This window comes from Marmota flaviventris, chromosome 2 (genome assembly GCF_047511675.1).
Source record: "Marmota flaviventris isolate mMarFla1 chromosome 2, mMarFla1.hap1, whole genome shotgun sequence".
NCBI classification, from domain to species: domain Eukaryota; kingdom Metazoa; phylum Chordata; class Mammalia; order Rodentia; family Sciuridae; genus Marmota; species Marmota flaviventris.
The window spans coordinates 113,371,889-113,396,914 of record NC_092499.1 but is presented as its reverse complement, the minus strand read 5'-3'; the positions used below and the strand labels follow the sequence as shown (position 1 = coordinate 113,396,914).

The 25,026-nt window shown below is 37.2% G+C and overlaps 2 protein-coding genes across 26 annotated transcripts in view; one reads left to right on the top strand and one right to left on the bottom strand.

Moving 5' to 3' along the window:
- The window catches only part of Map2k5 (mitogen-activated protein kinase kinase 5), a 253,918-nt gene that overhangs the window by 161,040 nt on the left and 67,852 nt on the right, over window positions 1–25,026 (bottom strand). For all 25 annotated transcript variants that reach the window (XR_011706698.1, XR_011706699.1, XR_011706697.1 and 22 more), the window contains one exon: window positions 2,481–2,520. Coding sequence is in view for 20 of the 25 variants with exons in the window: in XM_071608421.1 (XP_071464522.1) it covers window positions 2,481–2,520 (40 nt within the window). In the remaining 5 variants the exon portion in view is untranslated. The remainder of the gene's footprint in view (window positions 1–2,480; window positions 2,521–25,026) is intronic.
- Window positions 23,851–24,855, top strand: LOC114084000 (coiled-coil domain-containing protein 69-like). Its single transcript, XM_027925205.3, has one exon. It carries the CDS (start codon window positions 23,901–23,903, stop codon window positions 24,789–24,791), a length of 891 nt encoding a protein of 296 aa, XP_027781006.2. The 5' UTR covers window positions 23,851–23,900; the 3' UTR covers window positions 24,792–24,855.

Genomic DNA, 25,026 nt, shown 5'->3' with positions numbered 1-25,026 from the left:
CTCTTTCAAAAATGATAGAAGTTTAAAAAAATCAGTAAAGATACAGAAGATCTGAAAACTATTGACAGCGAGCTTGATCTAGTTGATATTTATACAACACCTTCTACATAATTTGGACAATATATTCTTCTCCTGTGCACAGGAACATTTACCAAAACACATCATGTTTTGAGCCTTAAAACAAGTCTCAATAAATTTAAATTAATTTCCTCTACAAAGTATGTTTTGAACATAGTAGAATGAAATTAAAAATCAATAACAGAAAGATATATGGAAAGTCTTCAAATATTTGGAAATTTTAAAATTCTTAAGAATTAATGAACAGCACTACCTGTTTTGAAAAGATGGTACATTCCTTTTTTTTCAATATGACTATTATATAAGCTACATGATTTTTGCTTCATCTATCAAGAAGCAGAGGGCTGGGGGCTGGGATTGTGGCTCAGAGGTGGAGCATTCTTTTGTATGTGTGAGGCACTGGGTTCTATCCTCAGCAACACATTAAAAAAATAAATAAATATACAAAATAAAGTTAATTTAGAAAAGCACAGGGCTAAACAAAAAGTTTAATCAAAATAATCATATCTACTCTTATATTATTCATTTGTTCAACTCAGTTTGAACACACAGTATGTGAGTGTATAGAATCCAGAAATACAAAGTGAATTTAATACAGTCCTTGGTCTAAAGCCCATTTTAAAGCTAGGGTGTAGTGAACAGTATATTTGTAAACTCCAACTATTTTCATTTAATTAAAGTCTCTACTTTGTAAAACATATCCTTTTTAAAAATTTGCCTTTAATTCTTTCCAGAAACAGCTGCTGGTCCCTTGCCATTCCCAACTAAGTAATCATGCACAAGAATTTTAACATTATCCTATGTTAAACATGATTTAAAATGTATGAAATTATTTAAAAATGGATAATGTACTTGTAAGGCAAAACAATTATAGTTTTTTGGACAATTTATAGCAGTGTTCTTCTCTCTTGGAATAAATAACCTAAATGTGACTATCTGTAAGTATACCATCAGCAACAATCTAAGATTATTAGCATACAAGAAACAAATAACTGAATAAGTGGGAAAACAGTGCTGAAGTTGTTGTTGGTGTTCTGTTACTGCAAAGGGAGCTCAGGAGGGAAAGAAAAGAATCCAGCACCAGGGTGGTGTAACATCTGCACTTGGTGAGCTCAGGGGAAGATGGGGATAGAGCCTGCTCCTAGAGTTTCAATCTTGGACCTCAGTTTTCTCCTATAAATAGATGAATACAATACATTTACAATAGATGACCTCCAAGGTCTCAATTCTATAATTCTGTGGACCTAGTTTGGTTGAAATACAAAAGAACATACTCTAAGAGGGAAGCTCTGTTGTACCTCCTCACCATAAGCTATTTAAGTTATTAAAATGACTAATGATGCCACATCACACATTCTAGGTGCTATACTACGTGTGATATGGAAAAAGAACTCTGGACTGTGCTAGTAATCTGAAGATATAAGCCTTAGTTTCAGTTTAATCTTTATAAAAGGTATAAGCATTTGCAAATTAATTGTTCTAATCCTTAGTTTCTTCAGGAAAAGATAAAGAAAAATAAACTATTCAAGTGTTAGGGAAGGAGACCAGTTTCTCGCTGTGAAGAGTTACAAAGTCCTTTTGGAAATATCCCTTGAAAAGACAGAGAACAGAGGGATGAGCAAGGGTAGTGACTTTAAGACTATCCAGTATAGTAGGGGACATGAGCTTTAGAGTTAAACAGACTTCTTTACGAAAGAAGTCCTTCCTCTTCTAACCCTGTGACCTTGGACAATTCAGGTTTCTGAGTCTCAATTTCCTCAAATTTAAAATAGGTAGGATTACTCTTCAGCTTTAAGGATTAAAGGTAATAGTTATAAAACATCTAGCATTATACCTGGCATATAATAGTCACACAAAAAATAAATGCTTTCATTATTAAAGTCAAGGAGGGCCCGAGAGGAAATAATCAACTAGTAAAGCAGAGGATATGTATGTAGAGGCACCAAGGGACAAATCTGCAGAGGGCCTGCCCAGGTTGCTATCCAAGAGCACAGTGTTAAAAGGGGTTTGTGGGGTTTGGACTTCAAGTTATAAAGGGCTCAGTCATAGTACAATTCAAGACAGTCCATCAGCAAACTTGAACTTTTAAATAAGGGAATTTGTAAGCTGTGGCAGATAAGGAGAAAAGGAAATGCATGAGCGCTAAGGTTCTGAGCTGCATTACGAGGAACACAGGGAGGCAGCTCAGCAGAGATCAGGGAAAGAACTTTCTCTTGAGAAGAGCTACAATGCAAGGAGCATTGTACTTAAGACACCTCCCCCGCCATGCCTGAATGTCACAACAGGGCCACCTGAACCTTAAACCATTCCATCTCCTCTCTGACAATACCTGTGACTCAAGCTAACAAGAGAAAGGAAAGCAGTAAACATCAAGAATTTCATAAAATAAACCCAGTGCTTACCTTTACAGCTAATATTTTCCCACTTGGAACATGATATGCTCTATAGAAAGAAAAAAAACAATAACAGTTACTTGAGATCACTAAACGACCTATAAAATGGTTAAGGACACAAATGTCAATTCAAACATTTCTGCAGCAATGGGAGACATACGTGGTACTTTCAAAGAACATTAATCATGTTAGTCATTTATATTTCTGTGGAGCTTAATGGTTTAAAACCAAAGTGATTCATTATACATTACCTTAAAATAACCCTCCAAGGTAATACTGGTACTATTATCCTCCTTTTATAGATGAAAACTCTGAAGCAAAGAGAAGTTAGGCAGTTTGCCCAATGGCGCAAAGTGAGTAGGGACAGATCTAGACCTCAAACCCCGGTCTTCTGGCTCCAGATCATTTATGACTGTTATTGTAGTGTGCGTGGGTGGAGAAGAGGTTATCTACAATTCCATGCTAAGCACAGAATGGAGGCATGTAAAATGGGAAGTTTTGCTTGTGTCTCTTTCAATTACATATGCAGATAAACCAACCACACCACCACATTTCATCAAAATAATCATAAAACACATAGAATTAGTTTTGGATGACAATATAATTCCATATAAGGAATCACAGTTATAATGCTCAAGCATGTGGCTCTTCTTAAGCAGAAAGGTAGGCTCCAAGTATCAGATACAGCAAAATAATTACAACTTAAATCAAGAAATATGAACAGGGCCTTGGTGTAGCTCAGTGGTACAGAGCTTAAGTAGCAGGTGCAAGGCACTGTGTTTGATCCCCAGCCCTGCAAAAATAAATAAATAAATAAATAAAAGAAATGTGAATACATTAATTTATGAAAAAAGCGTAAGAGAATAAAAATTGTGAAATAAAATACCATTCACCAAGCCCTACTGTGTTTAAATGTAATGTGGTCTTTAACACATACATAGGATGGACCACATATTCTGACCATTATCCAGAAACAAACTGACTTGCATTAAAATTTCAAAACCATGTTACATAAACAACTTCATAACTGCAAGCCCATAAAAGCATAAAAAGACAAATTAGTTTGGAAGAACTAAAATATGCTCTGTAGAAGATGTCACACACATCCAGCTAGTGTTAAGACATGCACAGCTAGGGACCACGTGAGGGAAACAGAAGGAAATACTTCAGGAATGTCTTGTCCTCGTTTGTTTAATTGAAAAATAAATTTATCAGGCCCCTAAACTGCTCATTTCTTAAAAATAAAAATAAAACTTCTATATTCCACTATTACCAAAATGGAAGCATCATTTTTTGCTATTCTGACAAATATATTTGGTTGCTCTGTCAAGTTATAAAGTTTTATTAAGGTATAATCTATATAGGATAAAATTCACTTGTTTTAAGGGTACAATTTAATGATTTTTAGTAAATTTATAGAGTTAAGCATCACTGATGCTTTGGGAGTGAATGACTTCTAGAAATGGTTGTTATTAAATGCCTACAAAGAAAAATAGGGAAACACACACACACACACACACTCTTATATATCAATAAATTGATATATAAAGACATGCACTATACTTTTCTCAATGCCTAACAGGGAAGTTGGGACTATGTTAATTTGAAATGCAATTTAAGGAATTTAGTAACCTTATTCCATGTAAATATACCAGTTTCTTCCCAGAACTTTTTAAATACTGTGTATTGGGATCATTAACCAAGGACTGAAATAGGAAGAGAAATAGTTGAATGCATAAACAAGGATTTGAAAGTTGTAAAAAGAGCAGTGTTGTTACTTTGAGCAACAAGCAACACCTGGACTTCTGAGACCAGCTGCAGCGATAAGGAAATGATTAGCAGATAATCTAATATATATACCATACTGGGCAGTTTGGCAACTTAATTAGCTTGTCAAGAAAGCTGATCTCTTTTCCAAAAGAAAGGTCTTCTATTTCCAACTGAATTAAAAGGGGGAGGCTTGATGATTTAATTATGACGCACGCTAATTCATCCGTGGAAGTTTGGGTTCGATTTCGAGCAATAAAGATGCTGTGTGGCTTGGTTTACAGTGCAATGACAGTACCAATTTAACATTTAATCATCAAGAAGGGGATGACGGAGGCAATGCCAGGCATGAGTCGGTATGTCCCTTGACTCTGCAAATGGCATTCTACCTGGAGAAAAGGAATTTGTTTACTTCCAACAGATACTGCATCTCAATTGGATACTGCATCTTAACTGTCTTGACCTTCCTCAACACATTAACTGTAAAGTGATTAATGAAGTTTGAATGGAGGCTCTGGTTACACCAAAAGACATCTATACACCTCCGCAATGTTTTAATTAACAGCTAACACTTCAAATTAGTTTGTTGTTGCCACAGTAATTACCTGTTCCAAAGAGTGCATGGAGGAAGCATTTTTATGAGATATTTGTAGTGCTTAGTCCTTGAGTGTTCCCTTTTGTTTGTGACCATCACATGTCTTCTGGACATAGTCCCAGCCCTTAAAATTGAGCACACAGCATATACACTTTACAATGGCAAAAGCCAGGAGTCTGGTGTAAAGTTTTGGATATATAAAAATAACAAAAAGATTAGCACAAGAGAACATTTAATATCCATACTTCCTCACTTTCTTTTATTATTTTTTGTGATGCTGGGAATCTAACCCAGGGCTTCAGACACACAGGAAAAGTGCTATAGAAAGGAGCTACATCTCCATGCTACAGAGACACTGCTACATCGATGTTCATAGCAGCACAATTCACAATAGCAAGACTGTGGAACCAACCTAGATGCCCTTCAATAGACGAATGGATAAAAAAAATGTGGCATTTATACACAATGGAGTATTACTCTGCATTAAAAAATGACAAAATCATAGAATTTGCAGGGAAATGGATGGCATTAGAGCAGATTATGCTAAGTGAAGCTAGCCAATCCCTAAAAAACAAATGCCAAATGTCTTCTTTGATATAAGGAGAGTAACTAAGAACAGAGTAGGGACGAAGAGCAGGAGGAGAAGATTAACATTAAACAGGGATGAGAGGTGGGAGGGAAAGGGAGAGAGAAGGGAAATTGCATGGAAATGGAAGGAGACCCTCAGGGTTATACAAAAGTACATACAAGAGGAAGTGAGGGGAAAGGGAAAAATAATACAAGGGGGAGAAATGAATGACAGTAGAGGGGGTAGAGAGAGAAGAGGGGAGGGGAGGGGGGATAGTAGAGGATAGGAAAGGCAGCAGAACACAACAGACACTAGTATGGCAATATGTAAATCAATGGATGTGTAACTGATGTAATTCTGCAATCTGTATATGGGGTAAAAATGGGAGTTCATAACCCACTTGAATCAAAGTGTGAAATATGATATATCAAGAAATTTGTAATGTTTTGAACAACCAACAATAAAAAATTAAAAAAAAAAAAGAAAGGAGCTACATCTCAAGCCCTCTTACTTCCTTTTCCCCTTGGAACAGTAAATTCTAGATGACTGAACAAAGAAGCTGGTAGCAATCTTTAATCTTGACACAGAACCAGAGTTTATTGAGCTAGTAGAGAATATAGAAAATGACCAAATCAAATCCCTTTCTTTCACAGTAGAAACACCCAAAAAGCCAGGTTAAATTACTTGTCCAAGCTCACCATCAGTAGCAAAGCCAAGACTGAAACCATGGCAGGATTTACCTACGCTAGCACCTGAAGGTAATGTGATGGGAAGTTTTCCTGGCTGTACTCTAGGACAGTGAAACACACAACGCACAATGTACAAAAGTACAGATTTATTTCAGTCAAGCTCAGGACCATCATCACATCCAAATCTCTCCAGGCAAGGAAGCATTCTGCAATGGCCACCAACCTATCCCGGAGGCAGAAGAGCAAAGTGTGTGAAACCAAACACAGTGCCTGGTTCTCACCCCAGCTCTGCCACCTCTTAAACACCAGAGCATGACCACTAGTAAACCTCACTCTGTATCGGTCTTATCAAGTCTGGAATAGGTAAAGTAGTTTCTACTTAACAGAGTTGTGAGAATTCAATGAGAATACTGAGGACAGGACCTGACACTCAGGAAGCATCCACTAAATGTTATGAGCTAGGAAGCCTGCAAAGTAGCCGAGTGTTTTAAAGAGTAAAACCATAGCCTGAAAGAGCAATAAGATCTCTCAGCTTCAATCAGTTATACAGTCCACAAATGAACATCTAATAAAGCTTTAGATGAAGAACTGGCAAAACATTGAAATAAATCATTCATTATAAAGAAAAATTGTATTACTTCGTGTTGAACCAACTTTGAACACAAAGAATTAAAGCAGCCATTTTAAATGTGTATACAATTCAAAATCTAGACTTCTTACCTTGTGTAGCTCTTGCCCATGATTGTAAGTTACACCAGAGACAATTGTGACAAATGCCCCATACTGGTGTTCACAGCAGCAGAAATACCATTTGACAATCACTGTTGCTAAGTTAGAAAGTCAATGCTACATTCTCTTTGGCTTAATAAAAAGGAAAACAGAAATCACCCTAAAAATATCTGCCTACCTTCCTCTAATATACATCCTCACAGATTCCATAAAATAAAACTGCGAGGACTCTCCTGCTTCAGAGGCCTTGGCTGCTCTGTTATAGCTCCTACCACACTGCAGAAAACTGTTCATGCATCTATGTGCCATACTGGTGAGTGAGGGCTACCAAGTCTTAAATCACCTTCTATTCTTTATGTTTGCAGAAGTGTTAAGCTCGTGGTAGGTGCACAATAATTAATGAAAAAAAAATCTATCTTTTGGATGGTGTTTTACAAAGAAATTCCACATGCATTTTAATTAATTGATTCTATAATCTTATGAGTAGATGTTATTATCATCATTCCCCTTTCATGGGTAGACTTCTAACTACTGAATCAAAGTCCTTATAGATTTCACAATCTGGCCCCTGGCTATCCCACTGATCCCTGCTTCTGCCAATCTTCCTTATCCCCAATAATTATTCTGCTCCACTAGACATGCTCCTGCTTCAGGGCCTTTGCACCTACCCCTGAGGCCTGGACCATTCCGATGTCACCTGGCTTGCTCCATTATTTCCTTCAGGCCTACTGTTACTTGGTTAATGTTCCTACATAAGACAGCCCATTCTCCCTTTACCTCATTCTTCATAGAATTATGATAACCCCCATAGAGTGTATTTATTTATTATCTGTTTCCCACCAATGAAAAGGAAACTCCATTGAAACAGACTTCTGGGTTTTTTTTGTTCACTGCTGTATCTGCAGTGTCTTCCTATGCCAGAAACAACTTGGTAAATATTTGTTGAATGAATAAATGTATGAATTTTCTTAATTGCTATAGGTTGATTTTTATATTTTTCTAGAATAGCTTTGTTTAATTTCTCTAGGAAATTATTCATTTTATTTTCAAATTTATGTCATAAAATTATTCATTGCATCCTCTAATTATTCTTTAAATCTCTATGTAGAATTATGTTACCTCACTTAATTCCTAATTTTGTTACTTATGTCTTTGTTATATTTGATCAGTGTTTTAAAGGAACCAACTTTTGATTTTGTTGAATTGTTACATTAACTTTTGTCCTTTAGTATTTCTTCCAAATTTCTTTGGGTTTACTCCCTGCCCCTGCCTGTGTAATTTTTTGAATTATATCATAGGTCAATTAATACCCAGTTTTTCCTTTCTAATGTCTATAAAACAATACTTTACGTATGACTTTGATGTATTTCATGAGTTTTCACACATGGCACTTCTTTTTTGTTCAGTTATAAATATCTTTATTTCCATTATGATATTTTATACGACTCATAAGTTATTCATATGTAGACATTTTAATTTCTAAATATAGGAAAGTGATTAACTTATAAATATTGATTTCTAAACTAACTGTACTTTAATCAGAAAAAGTGATTTGTATTTTACAGACTGAATTAAGACTTGCTTGGTGCCCTAGTACATAACCAATTTAAAAACAACAGTTCTTTATCTGAAAAAAAGTATATTCTCGATTTAATTAGTTCAGAGTTCTATATATGATCATTAGACCAGGCTGTTAATTGTGATGTTAACATTTTCTATGTCCTTATTAATTTTCATCTTATGGATTGATGTACTAAATGCTAATATTCTCCCACTATAAGGATTTACCAAAATTTCCATGTAATTCTATTTTTGCTTTATGTATTTTAAAGTTCTGTTATTACTTACATGTAAGTTTAGGGCTGTTGTGTAATCAGTCTCTCCCTCCCCCCCCCCTCTCAATACTTTTTTGTTATAGATAGTATAGATAGACACAATATATTTATTTATTCATTTTTTATGTGGTGCTGAGGATGGAACCCAGTGCCTCACATGTACGAGACAGGCGCCCTACAACTGAGATACAGCTCCAACCCCAGTTTCTTTTCCTTTATCATCAGTTAGTAATCCTTTTTATCTCTAAAAATGCTTTTTACCTAAAATTTATTTTGCTTTATATTAATATATAAACTGTTATTTATTTATTTAAATTTTTGTTTCCCCCCACCCCTTTTCTTTCAACATTACTATGTCTCTATATTTCAGGAATTTCTTTTAGTCTAAAAAGATACAGAATTGTATTTTTAAAAGTTCAATCTAAGTAATCTATTGACTGGCAGTATTAATTTATTTATATTTATTATAATGATTGGTAACTTGAATTTATTTCTACACATTATTCATTTACTTTATACTTCACTCCCTCACTCCTCTACCCTAGTAAATCTCTTCATTCTGTCCATTTGTTTTGAAATTATATATTCTACTCATTTTCTTTTAGTTGTTACCCACATAATTTTGCAATTCTACCTGACTCAATGAACTGCAAAGTTAAATGCTATCTCTCTCCTTCTCCTAAACAATATAAAAATCTTAGAATGCTTTAAATTCTAATCAGCCCTTCTCATCTTAGTATATTATTTTGTCTGTCTTTTTGCCTGATTTAATTTTGATGTCCCTAAGTTAAAAACTATTATTGGTTTTATATATCCAGTTTTACCTAAATGGTCCCCATACTTCTTTCATTCTATTCCTTTCTGGATTCAATTTGAATCTATTATCTTCTTCCTAAAGTAGTTCCCTTGGTAGTAAATTAACTCCCTTCCCCCATCTACCCTTCCTTTCTCTACACACACAGAGACACACACAGACACTTTTATAATAGTTTCTGAAGGTGTATTTATTTTGCCCTCATTCTTGAATCATATTTAACTGGGACAATTATTTTTCTCTCAGCCCTGTGAGGATACTGTCTTTCAGCTTTCATTATTGTTTCTGAAAAAAATTTGCTTGCCAATACGAAGTCACTGAAGGATTTTGAACAAGGTAGAGATATTGTAGGACCTTAACTTTAAAAATCATTATTTCAGCTGCCAATTACCACGTCACTAGTAGTAAGAAAAAAACCAGAGCTAGCAAGGAACACTTAGAAAACTGTTGCAGTTGTCTAGGCAAGAGGTGGTGCCAACTGGAACTCGGGTAGTAACAGTGGATGCGGGAAAGAAGAAACAGACATAAAAGACTTTGACAAGGGACAAAGCATGAAACACAAGAATAAGGAAGATAAATCTTCAATTTCATGCTAAGGTGATGGGAGAACTGTAGCCATACTTATTAGCACAAGTAGGCAAGCTCATCCTGCCAGCCTTAGACTATATACCCTGTACTTTTAAGCTATTTCATTCAACAACATGTACCTGGTACCTATCACAATACTAAACTCATAGTAGATACTCAAATATTTCAGAGTTAATAAATAAATGGAGTAGTAGGAAATGGGAGAAAGGAAAAGGGGTCACTAACAATTCCTAAGATTCTATAGAATTATTCCAACTTCCCTATGATCTATGTATCCTAAGTCACATTTTGCAGATGACAATAGAAACACAATCAGGGTATTGAGAAACCCACTGAGAGTTCATGAGTGGCAGACACAGAATTCAAATCTGAGTCTACCTCAATTCAACCTTTATGTTCTTCCACTACAAAAAAAAGTATATATAGACGGTAACTGTAAATGAGTTTACTTTAGGATATTGTGAATACTGAAGGTGGGATTTAAAAAGATTGCAAGGAAATTATACTAATCAGATTGCCCTCACTGCCATTTCATTTATCCATTAGCATCAATTACTTTATTGCCTTATGATACTTCACATGTTCCTATTCTAAATTATTATTTTTCTTCAATAATTTAGTATTTCAACTATTTCAGTTTAAATATACTTTATTTAACAATGTTACAAACTCTAATTACTTAACTGTACTATCGATTATTACCATGAGGTCTGTCTGTTTTGAGGGCCAAGGTCTATTTGTTCATTGCTGATATGCCCCACCTCTACCACAGTGTATAATACACTATCCTCTTAGATTAGATGCTTGATTTATATATTCAATGCCTGTCTCTGTTGCCAGGAAGTTTTTGGGCAATGTGGATACAGCAGAGAACAAACCAGATAAGTGCCTGTTCATATGGAGCTTACTCTCTAATAGAGGAGGACTGACAATAAATAACTAAATAGCAACATGTCAGGTGGGCAAAACTGCACTGAAAAAGTATAAAGGTAAGGACACAGAGAGTGCCCAAGATTAGGGTCATACGACTTGATATCGTGGTTGGGAAGATAAGAGTGCCTCCCTCTCAGGTACAGGCAAACAGTATGGGCAGCACACCATTTTGCGATCTGTGGGGAAGAGGATTCCAGGCAGAGGAATGGCAGGTTCAAATAAGCACAAAAGTGGAATAAGCAAGAGGCCTAGTTTGGGGAGATGAGTCAAAGAGACAGTGGGAAGATAGATATGCATAGTACCATTTAGGCCATGGCTTTATATTCCAAGTAATGTAAGAAGTCATGAGTAGAAGAAGAAAACTAATGTTTTAGGAAGATCGCTTCTGCTGGTGGGTGGGAAAATCACACTGTAGGAAAGCAAGGAGTCAAACTGGTAGACGAGGCGGGAAGCTGTTACAACAGTCTTAGCAAGAAGTGACCGTGACTTGGAATAGTATGGCAGAAAAAGAATGGCAAGAAGCAGTCAGCTTGGCTGGGCATGGTGGTTCACACCTGAAATCCCAGCCACTCAGGAGGCTGAGGTAGGAGGATCAAGTTCAAGACTAGTCTCAGCAACTTAGCTAGGCCCTGTTCCAAACTAAAAAATAAAAAGGAATGGGGATGTAGTTCAATGGTGGAACATTCCTGGGTTCAATCCCAATACCCACTCCCCCACCAACAAAAAAAAGTAATCAGCTTTTTTAAATATCTAAATTCAGAGGTCAGAAAGATAAGGGGGAAAAAACAGTAAAAGAGATGAGAAGGTGCAGACAGTGGGCGGTCAACAGACTTCAAAGACCATGAATGCTGGCATTATATCTCCCACTGCCAAGTGAAGTGCCTTGCACAAAGGAGATGTTCAGAAAACATGTGGTTGATTTCAAAAGCAGTACTTGGGGACAAATGCAAGTGATTGTTATCTGCTCTTTGAAATTTTAAAGATGGGTCTAAACAATACATATAAGGTTGGAGGAGGTATGCTCACCTTTGTCTAAATCCTAATGGGAATTTGTTAAAAAGATAACATTGCTACAAAGAATAAACTGAATTTCTATAAGAATCTTTAAATTTAAGGAGAAGAAAATTTTGAAAATAAAATGTTAAAAAAGTCCTATATCCACACAGGACATAAGGGGAAAACAACCTGTGTTCACATTCTAACATCTGGACTCCCACACAAATTTATGTCAAGCATAAGATCAATTGCATCTGTATTTTACAATGTTTACTGAAATTATTTATGCTTAGAATTTCAAATTCTAGAAGAACCAAAAAATATGAATCATCCCAGCTGACTCCTGTTCACAAAATAAATAACCTAGAGCTGATCATATATTTTCTGATAAAGCTTGTACAATCTCATTCAATTAAAGTAGGCATCTCATTTCTATTGTACTATTCTTCATATTAATTTCTGAACATATTCCAATCAAATTATTTTAAATTATGAGCAGGAAGGATTTATAATAGGGAACATCTGTGGTTCTCTAGTGATTGTGAGGCAGAATATAATTTAAAAATGGGAAGCTGACCTATGATCTGACTATAAATATTTCAGGTTTCAGTATAACTGATGACACAGTATATTTTAAAAGCCAATTTATTACCAAAATAGTCATCAAAATGAATATGAAAACACTCTTCCTTTTTGTAATCTCTTAGAGAAAAGGCCTCAAGAATAATTCACATATAAAGACTTTGAATCACAATGTAGAACAGGAACACTGAAATGACAGTATTGCCAGTATCCTGTGAGGGAGGAAGGTATTTCTTTCCTGAACCATGAGAACTAACTACCATTGACATAAGTTGTGCTTCTCACATAACATACTTCAAAGAAAGTGAAAAGAGAAACAACAATTACTCTATGAATTATTTATAGAATGCTATTAATTGTTGGAAAGTTCTCCAAATGGATGGGAAACCGAAGAAAACAATCCAGTCACTGAAATAGTGAAAGCAATGGTTAGAATCTGTTTTAACCAGGAATTACAAAGTCATGACCTTATTACAGTATGCAGGAAAGAAGATGATGTTTATTTTGCTCCTGGGTCCCCTAGAGGACAGATAGGTCGAAGACCAACAAAGAAAGTGAGCAAAGCCTGTATAAAAATAAATAAAAAGTTACAGACAAATGCATTTGTTGGTGTTAGCTCACTGTAGAGATGGCAATCTCTCTCTCTAATAAAAAAATAAGTTCTTTGTTTTTCAGGCCATTATTTCACAGCTTGTGGGAAATTCTGTATTCTCCACCTCTCTGTTCTCTGAATGCACTAGAGATTTCCAGGAGGTCCATCAGAGGCAGGCAGAAGCAAAGAGACAAGGCAAAAAAGAAATCTGAGATATGACTGGTGACAAAATGTTTACTATCGAGGAGACAGAAACTGTTGTCTAAAATGAGACTTCAGATTAGCTACCCATTTTAATTATCTATGCATGTCTAAATTCTCATTAGCATAGAAAGTGAGGGTCATACTCAGATTCAATTCTTTTTTTTTTTTTTTGTACCAAGGATTAAACCCAGGGGCACTTAACCACTGAGCCCTTTTTATATTTTACTTAGACAAGTTTTCACTAAGTTACTAGAGCTTCACTAAGTTGCTGAGGCTGGCTTTGAACTTGTGATCCTCCTGCCTCAGCCTCCCAAGTTGTTGGGATTACAGGCATGTGCCATTGTGCCTGGCTCAGATTTAATTCTTAAATGTACGTCCTTTTCCAAAAAAAAAAAAGGCATTCACTGAAGCCAACACAAGGTAGGATCATCAGTTTCCACACTTACAGATGCTATTCTTTTGTTCTTTATTATTTACCAAAAATCGTAGTTGTACTTTCATGCAAATTTCGAAAAACAAGATGGAAGTCTTTCACTAATTTTTAAGTTTCTCCATTTCAAAGACTATAATTTATAGTCTTGGCACAAAAGGAAACTAAAACAAAAAGAAAGGAGGTAGCAGAAATCCAGAGGGATAAATGTACCACTGTGAGGTGACACTTTGAGTCTCCTACTTAAAACAGGAAATCTGGGGCTAGGCTTGTGGCTCAGAGATAGAGCAGTCGCCTACCACTTGTGAGGCACTGGATTCGATCCTCAACACCACATAAAAAAAAATAAAATAAAGGTACTGTGTCCACCTACAACTAAAACATAAATATTGAAAATAAATAAAACAGGAAACCTGAGAATTTACTGCATTTTCATTATTCCAAAATGTTATAAGGCTAAGCGATCTGAAGCCAATATGAAACAAGTAGAATGCTTCTTTACCATATAAAAGTGCATATGTGTGTATATTTTATAAAATATTCATACACAAAACAAAAATATTTTCCTATCATGTGAGATTCACTTTTAAAATCTCTGGATGTCTACTTTTAAAGCAATGACATTTTCAGTAACCAAAAATAAACTAGCTGTGGTTCAACTAATGAAAATTTTGTTTTATTGCTTGGTCTTTTTAGATATTTGTTTACTTGGCAGTTTTTTTAGGGGTTAGATTTGACTAACATGTTTTGGACTAACAGGCTTTAGCATTTCAAGAAATGCTGTCATATATTAAAACAGCCACAGCTATACCCAGGAAAAAAATTCAAATAGTTTCAGGGAAATCAACACTGACAGTTTTTGCCTTCCATAATAGATAAACACATTAGCCAGGCTCTAGCTGTTAAAATAGAAAATCCAAAGTAAACAGCAGTTGTAAAAAGAAGCTCTTATGTAAACTATACCAGTTGAAACGCGGTCTATGCCAACTTTGCTTCTGCCTAAAAACCCATTACAAATGCTTGGCTACTGATTTCAAAATAATTTTTGGCTAGGCAACAGAGCCCCCAGACTGTTTATGTATCAAATCAAACATGTTATTAGGTTACAGATATTAACTTCAAGATACTGATTGTAGCAGGGCTTGTAAATCAACTTAACATATGATATGGGGACTTTGGCTGGGTGAGAAAGACTTTCAGAGAAAAGCAAATACAGCCCTACGTTTTATTATTTCAGTTACTTGGGCTATAATGCCCCTTTTTAATCTCATACCCACCTCAAAGTTAATGTGGTCATCACTGCCTCCAGATTTCTTCTATAAATTGATGCAGCCTGGCTCAAGCCTTTAACATTCTCCACATTAACTAGAGTAATGTCTTTCAATATATAGCCTGAATACCTTTGAGATCAAGGAAGCTACAGTCAAAGTGATCTCTTGATCAAAGGTTCTAAAAGAATGTAATGTGCAGAACAGAGAAGCAAGAGATACAATGCCTAGTGACAGTAAAGTAGGAAGGAGGGAGGGAAGGAAGAACTATAGGTCTGCTGTAGGTTGTAATTAGATAACAAACACATGTAGGAGGGGAAAACCAGAAATACCTGGAGGATTAACTGCTAGAAACTCTCCTGAAATGGCCTGATTACAATATGGTTTCTACTCATGGTTTCTTGGAAAATTAACAATAAATTACTTTCCAAATTCAGACACAAAAATGGCTACTTCAGAAAACCTTCTATTAGTAACTAATATTCTATTTGTGCTTACTTAGCTCATAAAGTATTTTCACACTAGAAGTTATTTGCTTTGCATGAAATCTGCCAGGTAGCCATTACCCTCACTTATAACTGAGAAGGCCAAGGCTGGGTGAGGTTAACAACTGCTTCAGGATCCCTGTCTGATGAACATTGGAGTGGGAAGTAAACTCAGGTCCTCAGCACATGTCCCAACAGCTCTGTGTGAACATACACAGGCTGCTTCCAGATGCTCCATTTCCAATTGTCTTCAAGGCTCTCTGGATATGGTCAGCGTTGGTTTTTAAAAAGCAATAGGAAAAATCGATTGAATGACTTGCTTTTCTCAGTTGCATTAACTTTTTCAAGCCACTGGGGTACAATTTACTAAATTACCTCTTCTAGAACACTAAATAGTACCCTAGTGGGTCAAAGAGTAAATGCACCTCTGAAAAGTGAACCATTTATTCCCTTCTTCCCTGTAGTACCAGATGTAATATGTCCCCTATGGCGAAAATATTAACCCATTTCCATTTAAAAACCCAAGAACTGTCCCACACTAAATAAAATGAGTATGGGGAAGCTTGGGGAAGGGATGACAAAAATCTCTCTTCTTTAATCCTGCTCACAATACTATAGACAAGTCAACATGAATTTATGTGAAAATGCATATTTTTCAATCAATAGAGATTTATTTTACTCAAAACTTAAAAACAGAATTAAAAATACCCAATTTATATGGTGTCCAGCAGGGAGATGCACAGGATCTCAAGATGGTCAGTTCCACCCTACACTGTGTTAAAAACAAAGTTCAAGTATTCGTCTTACTTATGCAATAAGGTACATATCACAAACAGCTGGTCTTTCATCTGTTTCATGATACTGCATTTATCCCTTGCCTCAAAACCAAACTTTCTTGACTGACAAGTAAGCATATTATTTCTTCTAATCTCCAAAAGCTTCTGAATGTATTTCTGAGTTCCCTTAGCAGAAGCTACTGAGTGATTTGCATTTGTGAGATGCCTTAACCGAGCCAAACTTTTACATTTTCAGCACTGTTAGTCCTTTACTCTTCTGGAAGATGGCTATGCAATGAAAATAAGACAACTTTAATTTAAGAATCATCCAGCTTCTAATTAAACTGCCATAGGCAGCTGGTTGGATAAGTTTTAATCAGTTTCAATCACCTATTGATTGGTATACTGAAGCCTAAAAAATTAAAAGTAAAAGATGATTGGGGAATTGTCCCATCTCAGAACAACAGTAGAGGCTTCTGTAAATAACTCCTCTTTTAACCATCAGCTAAATGAACACTTCAATACTGCAGTACAAAGTCTTCTGCAAAATTACTTTAACTAACAAGCAGAAATTTATCAGCTTCAGCCAAAATCAATGCTGAAATCAATTTGAACACTGGTTGTGTCTAAAGGGGCTCATTGGCAATTTAGGGAAATTACACCATGTAAATGCCTGTGCTTTAATTGAACAGTTTCATCAACTAGGCTGTGATTGCTGTCCATTCATTTATTTACTTTCACTGCAGCTACCATTCTGCAAAGGAATGGCTTTTGTCAGGCTGGAGAGAGGCACTTTATCTTCATTTCGTGTACTTTTGTGCATAACAGACTTTGTGGAATGGGCATATCATGACCAGGGTCAAAAGAAACCCAGAGAGACTTTCCTTTAGCATAAAAACTAAACAACTTGAACTATCATACCTTGCACCATCTAGGCACATGCATCTTTGAACCAGTAACAAGGAACCTGGGTGACTTCCCTCCTCACTGCACTGCACCTCAGTGTTGGAAAGAATATCTGTAAGTGTTCTTTTTGAGAATGCTGTGTTCTTTTTGAGGTGTATTTGTTGAAATCCAACAACATACAAACTTTTAGAATGTCCTCCTTTAAAAATTAGGCAACTTTTTGCTTTACAGAGTCCTCTGAGATCAGTCAGGAGAAGGTGCTATTCTGCAATCATTTAGGAAGATGCCATATGTATTTTTAAAGTTAAGTGGGAAAAGAAAACAGGGTCTATGTGAGAGGTGAACTACTGGCCTTATGAAGTCCAGCAAGGCAAGTATCAACACAATTCCAGAGACCATTTAAACACACTCATGAAATCTTGCAATGAACACCAAAGATAGCATTTCCAGAGAATTATCTGCTGACGGGACTGAGGTTCAGAGATCACCATTAACATTTTTGTCTTTGGATTAATCAGTTACTTCAAATATTATAAGTTCCGGGGAAGAAGGGTAGAAGTGAGATAGCTGTTCCTTCACGTAGGTCATGTGTAAGGCATATGTGCCTGATGCAAAGATATAAACACAAGTGCACCTTAAAAGTATTTATTAGAAAATGAGGGCAGAAATTCTTTTTTATCCCCCCAGTACCAGGGGATTGCACCCAGAGCTTTTTGCACACAAGACAGACACTGTACCACCGGGCTGCAGGCCCAGGCCAAGCCCGGTAAAAAACAGGACGAGGGGTGTGTGAAACAGTGTATGACATTGCTGTATCAAAGTTGTAAAATTAAGCATTATTTATTGAAAACTATGTATTTTTTTGTAAAAACCTGATCACATAGAGAATATCAGTGGCTTGTGCTTGTGCTTCAATCGAACCAGCTTCTTGACCGCCCTCCTTGGTATGCAGTGTTAATGCTCAGAGTTGAAAATAGTACACTCCAATGTCTCTTTTGCAAGAGCTTTTCACAGAGGAATACATTTGTTCAAAAGACTCTAATAAAATTGTGTGATCAATCTCCACTTGTGGTTCTACGTGACTTTTCTCCAGTTCTGCATTGGATAACTACTGTCTAACGCCTAACGTGTTGTCTCCAAGCTGAGGTTGCGGCCAGGCTGAAGAGGCCTGCTGGCTGGGCACCCAGCTGGGAGTGGATGCTCTGGGCAGGTTGGAGTTGGAGAGCTGCAGAGAACTGGGAGGAGCATGGTGATCATGGCTTGATATTTTTATCTGGCTGATAGAGTGAATAAAAGCATAGACCAAGTAGAGAAGGGTAGGTTAACATGTTCTGTCAGAAATGTATGAAGTAGAAGATGAAGGAAAAATATCAGGGGCAATTGCTGCTATTGAATTCAATGCCAGCAAACTATTCCTCTGTGTCTTCTTCTCTCTTTCTCTCTTTTTTTTCCCTCTCTTTCTCTCTAAACAATTTACAGTGTAAATGTATTTTGACAGAAATCATTCTGTATTGAGATTCTTGATATAAAATGCTTTTATGAAAGCCTGTAAGTGATCCTTGGAATTATCAGATTTTTTGAAAGATGTGTTTACATGGTGAGTGTTTGTTGTATATTAAATTTGGTTTTGTAGAAAAAAAAAAAAACAGCAGGAATTCTTACATTTGCACATAATTTGCTTACTTTAAGCTCTTCCTACAATGAAAATGTAATTATTTACCAAGAAGGGGACTGGGAGGGAACTAAGAAGAAAGCCTGGGTTTTAGTGGTGGTCTTATCCCTGACTTGCTTTGAATCCTCAGAGAAATCCACTTTATATGAATCTGTTTCCTCTTCAGCCAAATGAGGATGGTGATCCCTATTATGTTCCAGGACATTCCAATGCATCTAGGGGATAACACAAGGTATGTGATGGTGGCCCACTTTGCAAATGAAAATGAGGCCACTGACTCTGAGCACCTCTGGGTCTTGGGTGTACAGAGGCAGGCAGGGCCTTGAACCATTTTTACTTGGCCTCCACAGTAACAGGGAAACGGCTCATTTGCCCTTTCTATCAATTACCCCAGCTCCTGTGTTCTGCAAGGATTCACACACACACAAAAAAAAAATCTTAAAAAAAAAAAAGGTTAAACACGATATACACAAATTTAACTCAATACATGCGTTCTTGGTAAAAATTCATTTTGTAATTTTACCCCTTATATCATTTTCTCTAACACTACAAAGATTCATTGGCTATACTTGTTGCTAAGACAATGTAAAAACATACTTTATTCATAGTTTTTAGATAACTCTTCTGAAAATTTAATTATAGTTTAATCAGGGCTTTATATTTATTGACTAAGTATATTGTTACATTTTGCTGCTACAGTTAGCAGTCATAATAGAATCAGTATGTTTGAGAATCTTACACAATACATATTTTCCAAATACACTAAGCTTGTTAAAATGCTGTATTGATTGTGCCCTAAAGCAAGTTCTAATTTTGCTGAACTTTTTTTTTCATTTCTTTATTTGAATTCATAAAACAAAAACCACACACTCTGCTTTTGACAATAACACTATACATACTTTTTCTTTTTCTTAATACTGACAAGGAAAACTATGGAAATTTTAGAGTCAAAAGGATAACACAATATAAAGTCACATTTAAAAAGCAAATTACTGTTTTTTTTTTTTTAAAAAAAAACTTTATGCTTAACATTCCAACGTAAACCTCTATTGCTATTTCCCCCTCTAATTTAGTAACCTATTCCTTCAATTCAGTGTTAGTGTTCAAATCAGAACCTAAATATATTTCACTCCAGCAAGGCAGCAATTTAACAGAAACATGGTCTCCTACATCAAAATAACCAATGACAGAGGCGGGGGCGGGGGAGGGCTATGGCAGAAAGTTATACGCAGTAAATGCCTTTTGGACTTTGTAGTGAATTATTTTCCAAAAAAGCAATTTAAGTAAATGCCCTAGATGCTATGGTATACAGATATTTGCTTTTGCAATATGCCAACCAAGAGACTACAATTTTCTAACACATCAAATCCTGCAAAATAGCTTAAAATTTTTAGTGTGTTTTAGAAATCAAGAAATGCACCACCTCCATTAACACAACCATACAATTAATCTAGAGATTTTATTATTAAATTCTAAGTGTTCAATAAGCAAGGAGACCTAAAGGATAGACCAAACAACAAGTCATGCTACAATAACCGTCAGCCAAGGAATGATTGTGTTAACATGTACTAAAAAGTCTCGAACTAGACACGGTTCATCATTGACTTTCAGAATTATACATTAATTCATATTTTATATCCAAATCTAATGTGGCCTAAAAATTACAAAACTCAGACAGTGAATGGCAAATAGAAAAACCCTGGCTTTGAGAAGCATCCCTAAGTATTGATGTAGGTGTCAGAGGACCTGCAGCCTCTTCTTAACTTGACCTTGGGCATGCCACTTCACCCTTCTTTCTCGCTGGTAAAAAGCAGGTAATCATACCTTCTCGGCATGATCAGGCCCTGTCCCTCTTCCATGCTCCCCTGAGCTCACTATACTTCATGACACTGACCTAGACACAACACACTCATGTCCATCTCAGGGCTTTTGATCATGTGGCTCCTTCTGCCTAGAAGGTTCTCTCAGATTTTCCCCTGACAGGCTCCTTCTTGTCTTTCAGGTTTCAGCTCTGAGATACACCTTCCCCAAGCACCTCCTCTGCATTCTTTACTGCACTTGCAAGGTCAGGCATCATCTTATTTCAGATTTATTTCCTTGATTATTATCTACTGGCCCACTAGTGTGAGCCCCAGGAGCATGAAGATCGTGAACGTCTTGCTCACTATGGTATTACATGCACTTAGAATAGTCTTTGGCACTAGTGACACCCAGTAAATATTTATTCAGTGAAGACATGAATGTACAATAAAACAAAATTTAGAAGAACAAATAAAGCATCACCTGACAAGATTTTCATGGTCCCTGAGTGCTACATTTAGTTCTAGAACTTGAGACTCAGGAGACACCAATGTGGTCATCATGTGCCCAGGTAGAAGTGGGGGATTCTTAGCAGTTCTGAACAACAGTAATGTCATTCTGCTTATGGTAGGAAAGTCTGCCACCTGCCAGAGCCACCTTGCAATGGACAATACTTTTGTGTTCATCCTTGGACTATAAAGAATCTGCCTTTGCAAATTAGTTCTGGTAACAGTAGGTAAGGCACTGTGTAGGCACAACCAAGATGACCAAGACAGGCCTCTCCTCCAGGAAGGACCATCCAGTGGGAAAACAGGAGGCAGAAAATATTACTCATGCCGGTCAAGGCTACTCTCAGAGACATTCAAGACAAGCAATTTGTGTCTAGCCTTTAGAACAAAAGCAAACGTATTTGCCTATAGGAATGCCCTTCATCTTTTAAGCTGGCTGTCATAAAACCCTTTGACTCTCTCCTTGAGGTCAAAGTTAGCCAGATCCTTTAACCACTTCTCAATTCAAATATCAGTTCCTCCATAAGGCCTTTCCTGATTCTTCCTGAGGAAGGAACTAAGTCATCACTCCCGCCCAAGCTCCCAGGGCCTGTGCCCCATACATACTGACATGCAGCCCAGTCTGTGAGGTTCCATGCTTACCTGTGTATAGAATTTCAGGCTCTCTCTGGGGGGCTCTCAGCACCACACACAAGTAGAACTTGGTGGCACCAATGGATGAAGGAGGATGGAACGGACACAATTCCCAGGTCCCTCATTACCTGTCCATGCTCCTCTGAATGCTCTCTGTGTCTGCAGTTTTCCATCAACTCAGCACTGAGAAACAGAGCTCTGGATCTAAAATTGGCATACTGCAGGTGAAGTCAAACCCAGATGTTACGACCTCCTAATGCACACTTCAAATGGAAACCAGATCGCTTTCACCCTATAACAATGTATGTGTGCTAATATAATATTTTTCCTGTTCCCAACCACATTTGCTGGGGACTTTAAAGTTCTTTTTAAAGAACTTTATTAAAATAATATATGAGAAAGAAGTCTTACCATTTTAAAATTATTTTTCCCTGAAAAGAGATGGTGTTGAAATACTTACATTCAGCAAATTCTTACTTGAAATATTACCATAATGTATTGATTTTTACCAGGCTCAATTGACTGAAAAGTTGTTTGTATAGCAATATTGGCCTAACCAATATACTAGAACAATTTTGCTACCCATAGTAATCAAGTGCATTTCTGAAGTATAATTATACTGTCATAAAAATAAAGCCAAGATACCCTTTTCCAAGCAATAAAACTATAGGGGCTATAAAACAGGAAGAAGAAAAGACTAAATAAATGAGATTTTTAAAAATGAAATTTAGTGTCTTTCAAAAACACCACCACCTCCTCTTCCTTCCCTTAAGCCACAGTTAGCAAAAAAAAAAAAAAAAGAAAAAGAAAAAGAAAAAAAGATCAATACTTCAATCTCAATAAACTATTTCAATAATAGTTAATTCGGGTGGAAAACAGAGTCTGAAAATCTCTGCTCAGCGACCTGTGACATCCTGTCATGTTGGTTAGATGCCAATAATCCATCATTGCCATAATGGATATGAACACATGTGAGGTTATAGGAACATGGAGGGGTATGGGGAAGCAAAGGTGAGAAAGGTATAGAGAATCATGAGCTCAGGTTTATTCTTTAGAGTCTAATCAATACAGTAAACATTATTGTATAAAACAAACCTATAACAGTGAATACTGAGAGAGGGAGAGAAACATACATAATTAATTTTATTTGACAAATACTCATTGATTTTCTGAAAACATTAATATCCTTGCTTGTCACATGATCCTATAATGCAACCCAGCTATATATAAGTATTTAATTTTGCATTAGGATGATGTCTTGTTTGCTTGTTTAAAATATGGTCTTGGCTGCAAGGAAAAGGCCCTTCATTTGATTGGAAATTTAAAGTAAAAAATAAATCAAACAATCACCGTAGCTCTTAGGTCAATATCAAAATCATTTAAAAACTACTTTTCATTTACAAGATGCATGTCAGGGAAAAAAATATAAAGAAGTGGGGTCACCGACACAGTCATTATAGCTGCTGGGACCAGACCTACCACTTTCTGTTTGGTTTGAAACCTTCAGCTTGGCTGATGAAAGAGGAAGTCAAAGTTTCCTGGGTACTCTGGGTTCTCAATTTAGTCATGCCTCAGCTAACAATGGGACCATCTGAGTAATGTATTACTGGGAAATTCTGCCATTGTGTAAACAGCATATACTGCACTTAACAAAACTGAGATGGCTGTAATGTCACTAGGCTACGTAATCATATGGGACCACTGTGACGTACATGGTTGGGCACTGATCAAAATGTTGTTATTTAGAACGTGACCGTTTTTTCAACGGAGAATATTTTCACCGGAGAATACTTTTAATAATATTTTTTAGAAATTCTGTACTTTGAAATATTCCGATACCTAAATAGCATTTAATGAGATAATTCATGTATTTTTACACATTATATAAATTACCTTCAGAGCTTCTAATTTCATTAATGAAATTAGATTATTACGAGTTTCAGGGTTGAGCCGGCAGCCCTAGCCGGCAGGCGTGGAGCGGGCAGCCGTGCCCGGGACCCCAGGGTCCTCTGGGGGCCCCAGAGTGGGGAGGCGGCGTCCGGGAGCCCCCGGAGGAGGATGGGCTGCGGACTTAGCAAACTGAGCTGCTGCACAACCCGCAAAAAGAGGCACCAAGAACCAGATCATCCACCCAAACCAGAACCACAAGAATTGGATCTCCTTAATAAGGACACAGCTACAGCCACTGCTGTCCAGCCATGTGCATCTGAGGAGGCTAAGCAGCATCAGAAAGACATTACCAGAATTCTCCAGCAACACGAAGAGGAAAAGAAGAAATGGGCAGAACAGGTGGAGAAGGAGCGGACACTAGAGCTTCAGGAGAGGCTGGAAGAGCAGCGAAGAGTCCTGGAAGGAAAACACGAGGAGGCCTTGCAAGTCATCCAGGCCTCATTTGAAAAGGAAAAAGAAGCCCTTACCCACTCCTTCCAGGAGGCCAAAGCTGCCCTTCAGGAGACCGTAGCAGGACTGACCTCACAACTGGAGGTCTTTCAGGCCAAGATGAAGAGGGTAGAAGAGTCCATTCTGAGGCGAAACTATAAGAAACACATTCAGGATTATGGGAGTCCCAGCCAGTTCTGGGAGCAGGAGCTGGAGAGCTTGCACTTTGTCATCGAGATGAAGAATGATCGGATTCATGAGCTAGACAAGAGGCTGATCCTCATGGAAACAGTGAAAGAAAAAAATCTGAAGCTGGAGGAAAAAATCACAACCCTGCAACAGGAATATGAGGACCTCCAAGTTCGAGCCCGGAATCAGGTGGTGGTGTCAAGGCAGCTCTCAGAAGACCTGCTTCTGACCCGTGAAGCTCTGGAGAAGGAGTCGCAGGTTCGGCGACAGCTGCAGCAGGAGAAGGAAGAGCTGCTGTACCGGGTCTTTGGGGCTGACGCCTCTTCTACCTTCGCCCTGGCCTCTGTTACCCCCACAGAGGTCTCTTTCCTTGCCACATAAGGGGCAGGGTCTGGGCCCACCATGATGCCTATGGTCATAGCTCCTGCCAAAGACTTTCTGGAAAAGACAACAAGAGCCTACCAGTTCTTTATCCAGGAAGGAAGAAGGTAGGAGTGAGTTGGAGAGCCTGGGTCTATGCCCAGTGTGCCCTGGGGGGGCTTGGGTCACAAAGATCACCCATGGGGCATTGGAGGCCCCGAGTAGTGCCTCTCCTTGAGTTGGCCCAGGGAACAAG

Coding starts and splice junctions, on each gene's coding strand:
- LOC114084000 (XM_027925205.3), top strand. CDS start 23,901: ATGGGCTGCGGACTTAGCAAACTGAGCTGCTGCACAACCCGCAAAAAG.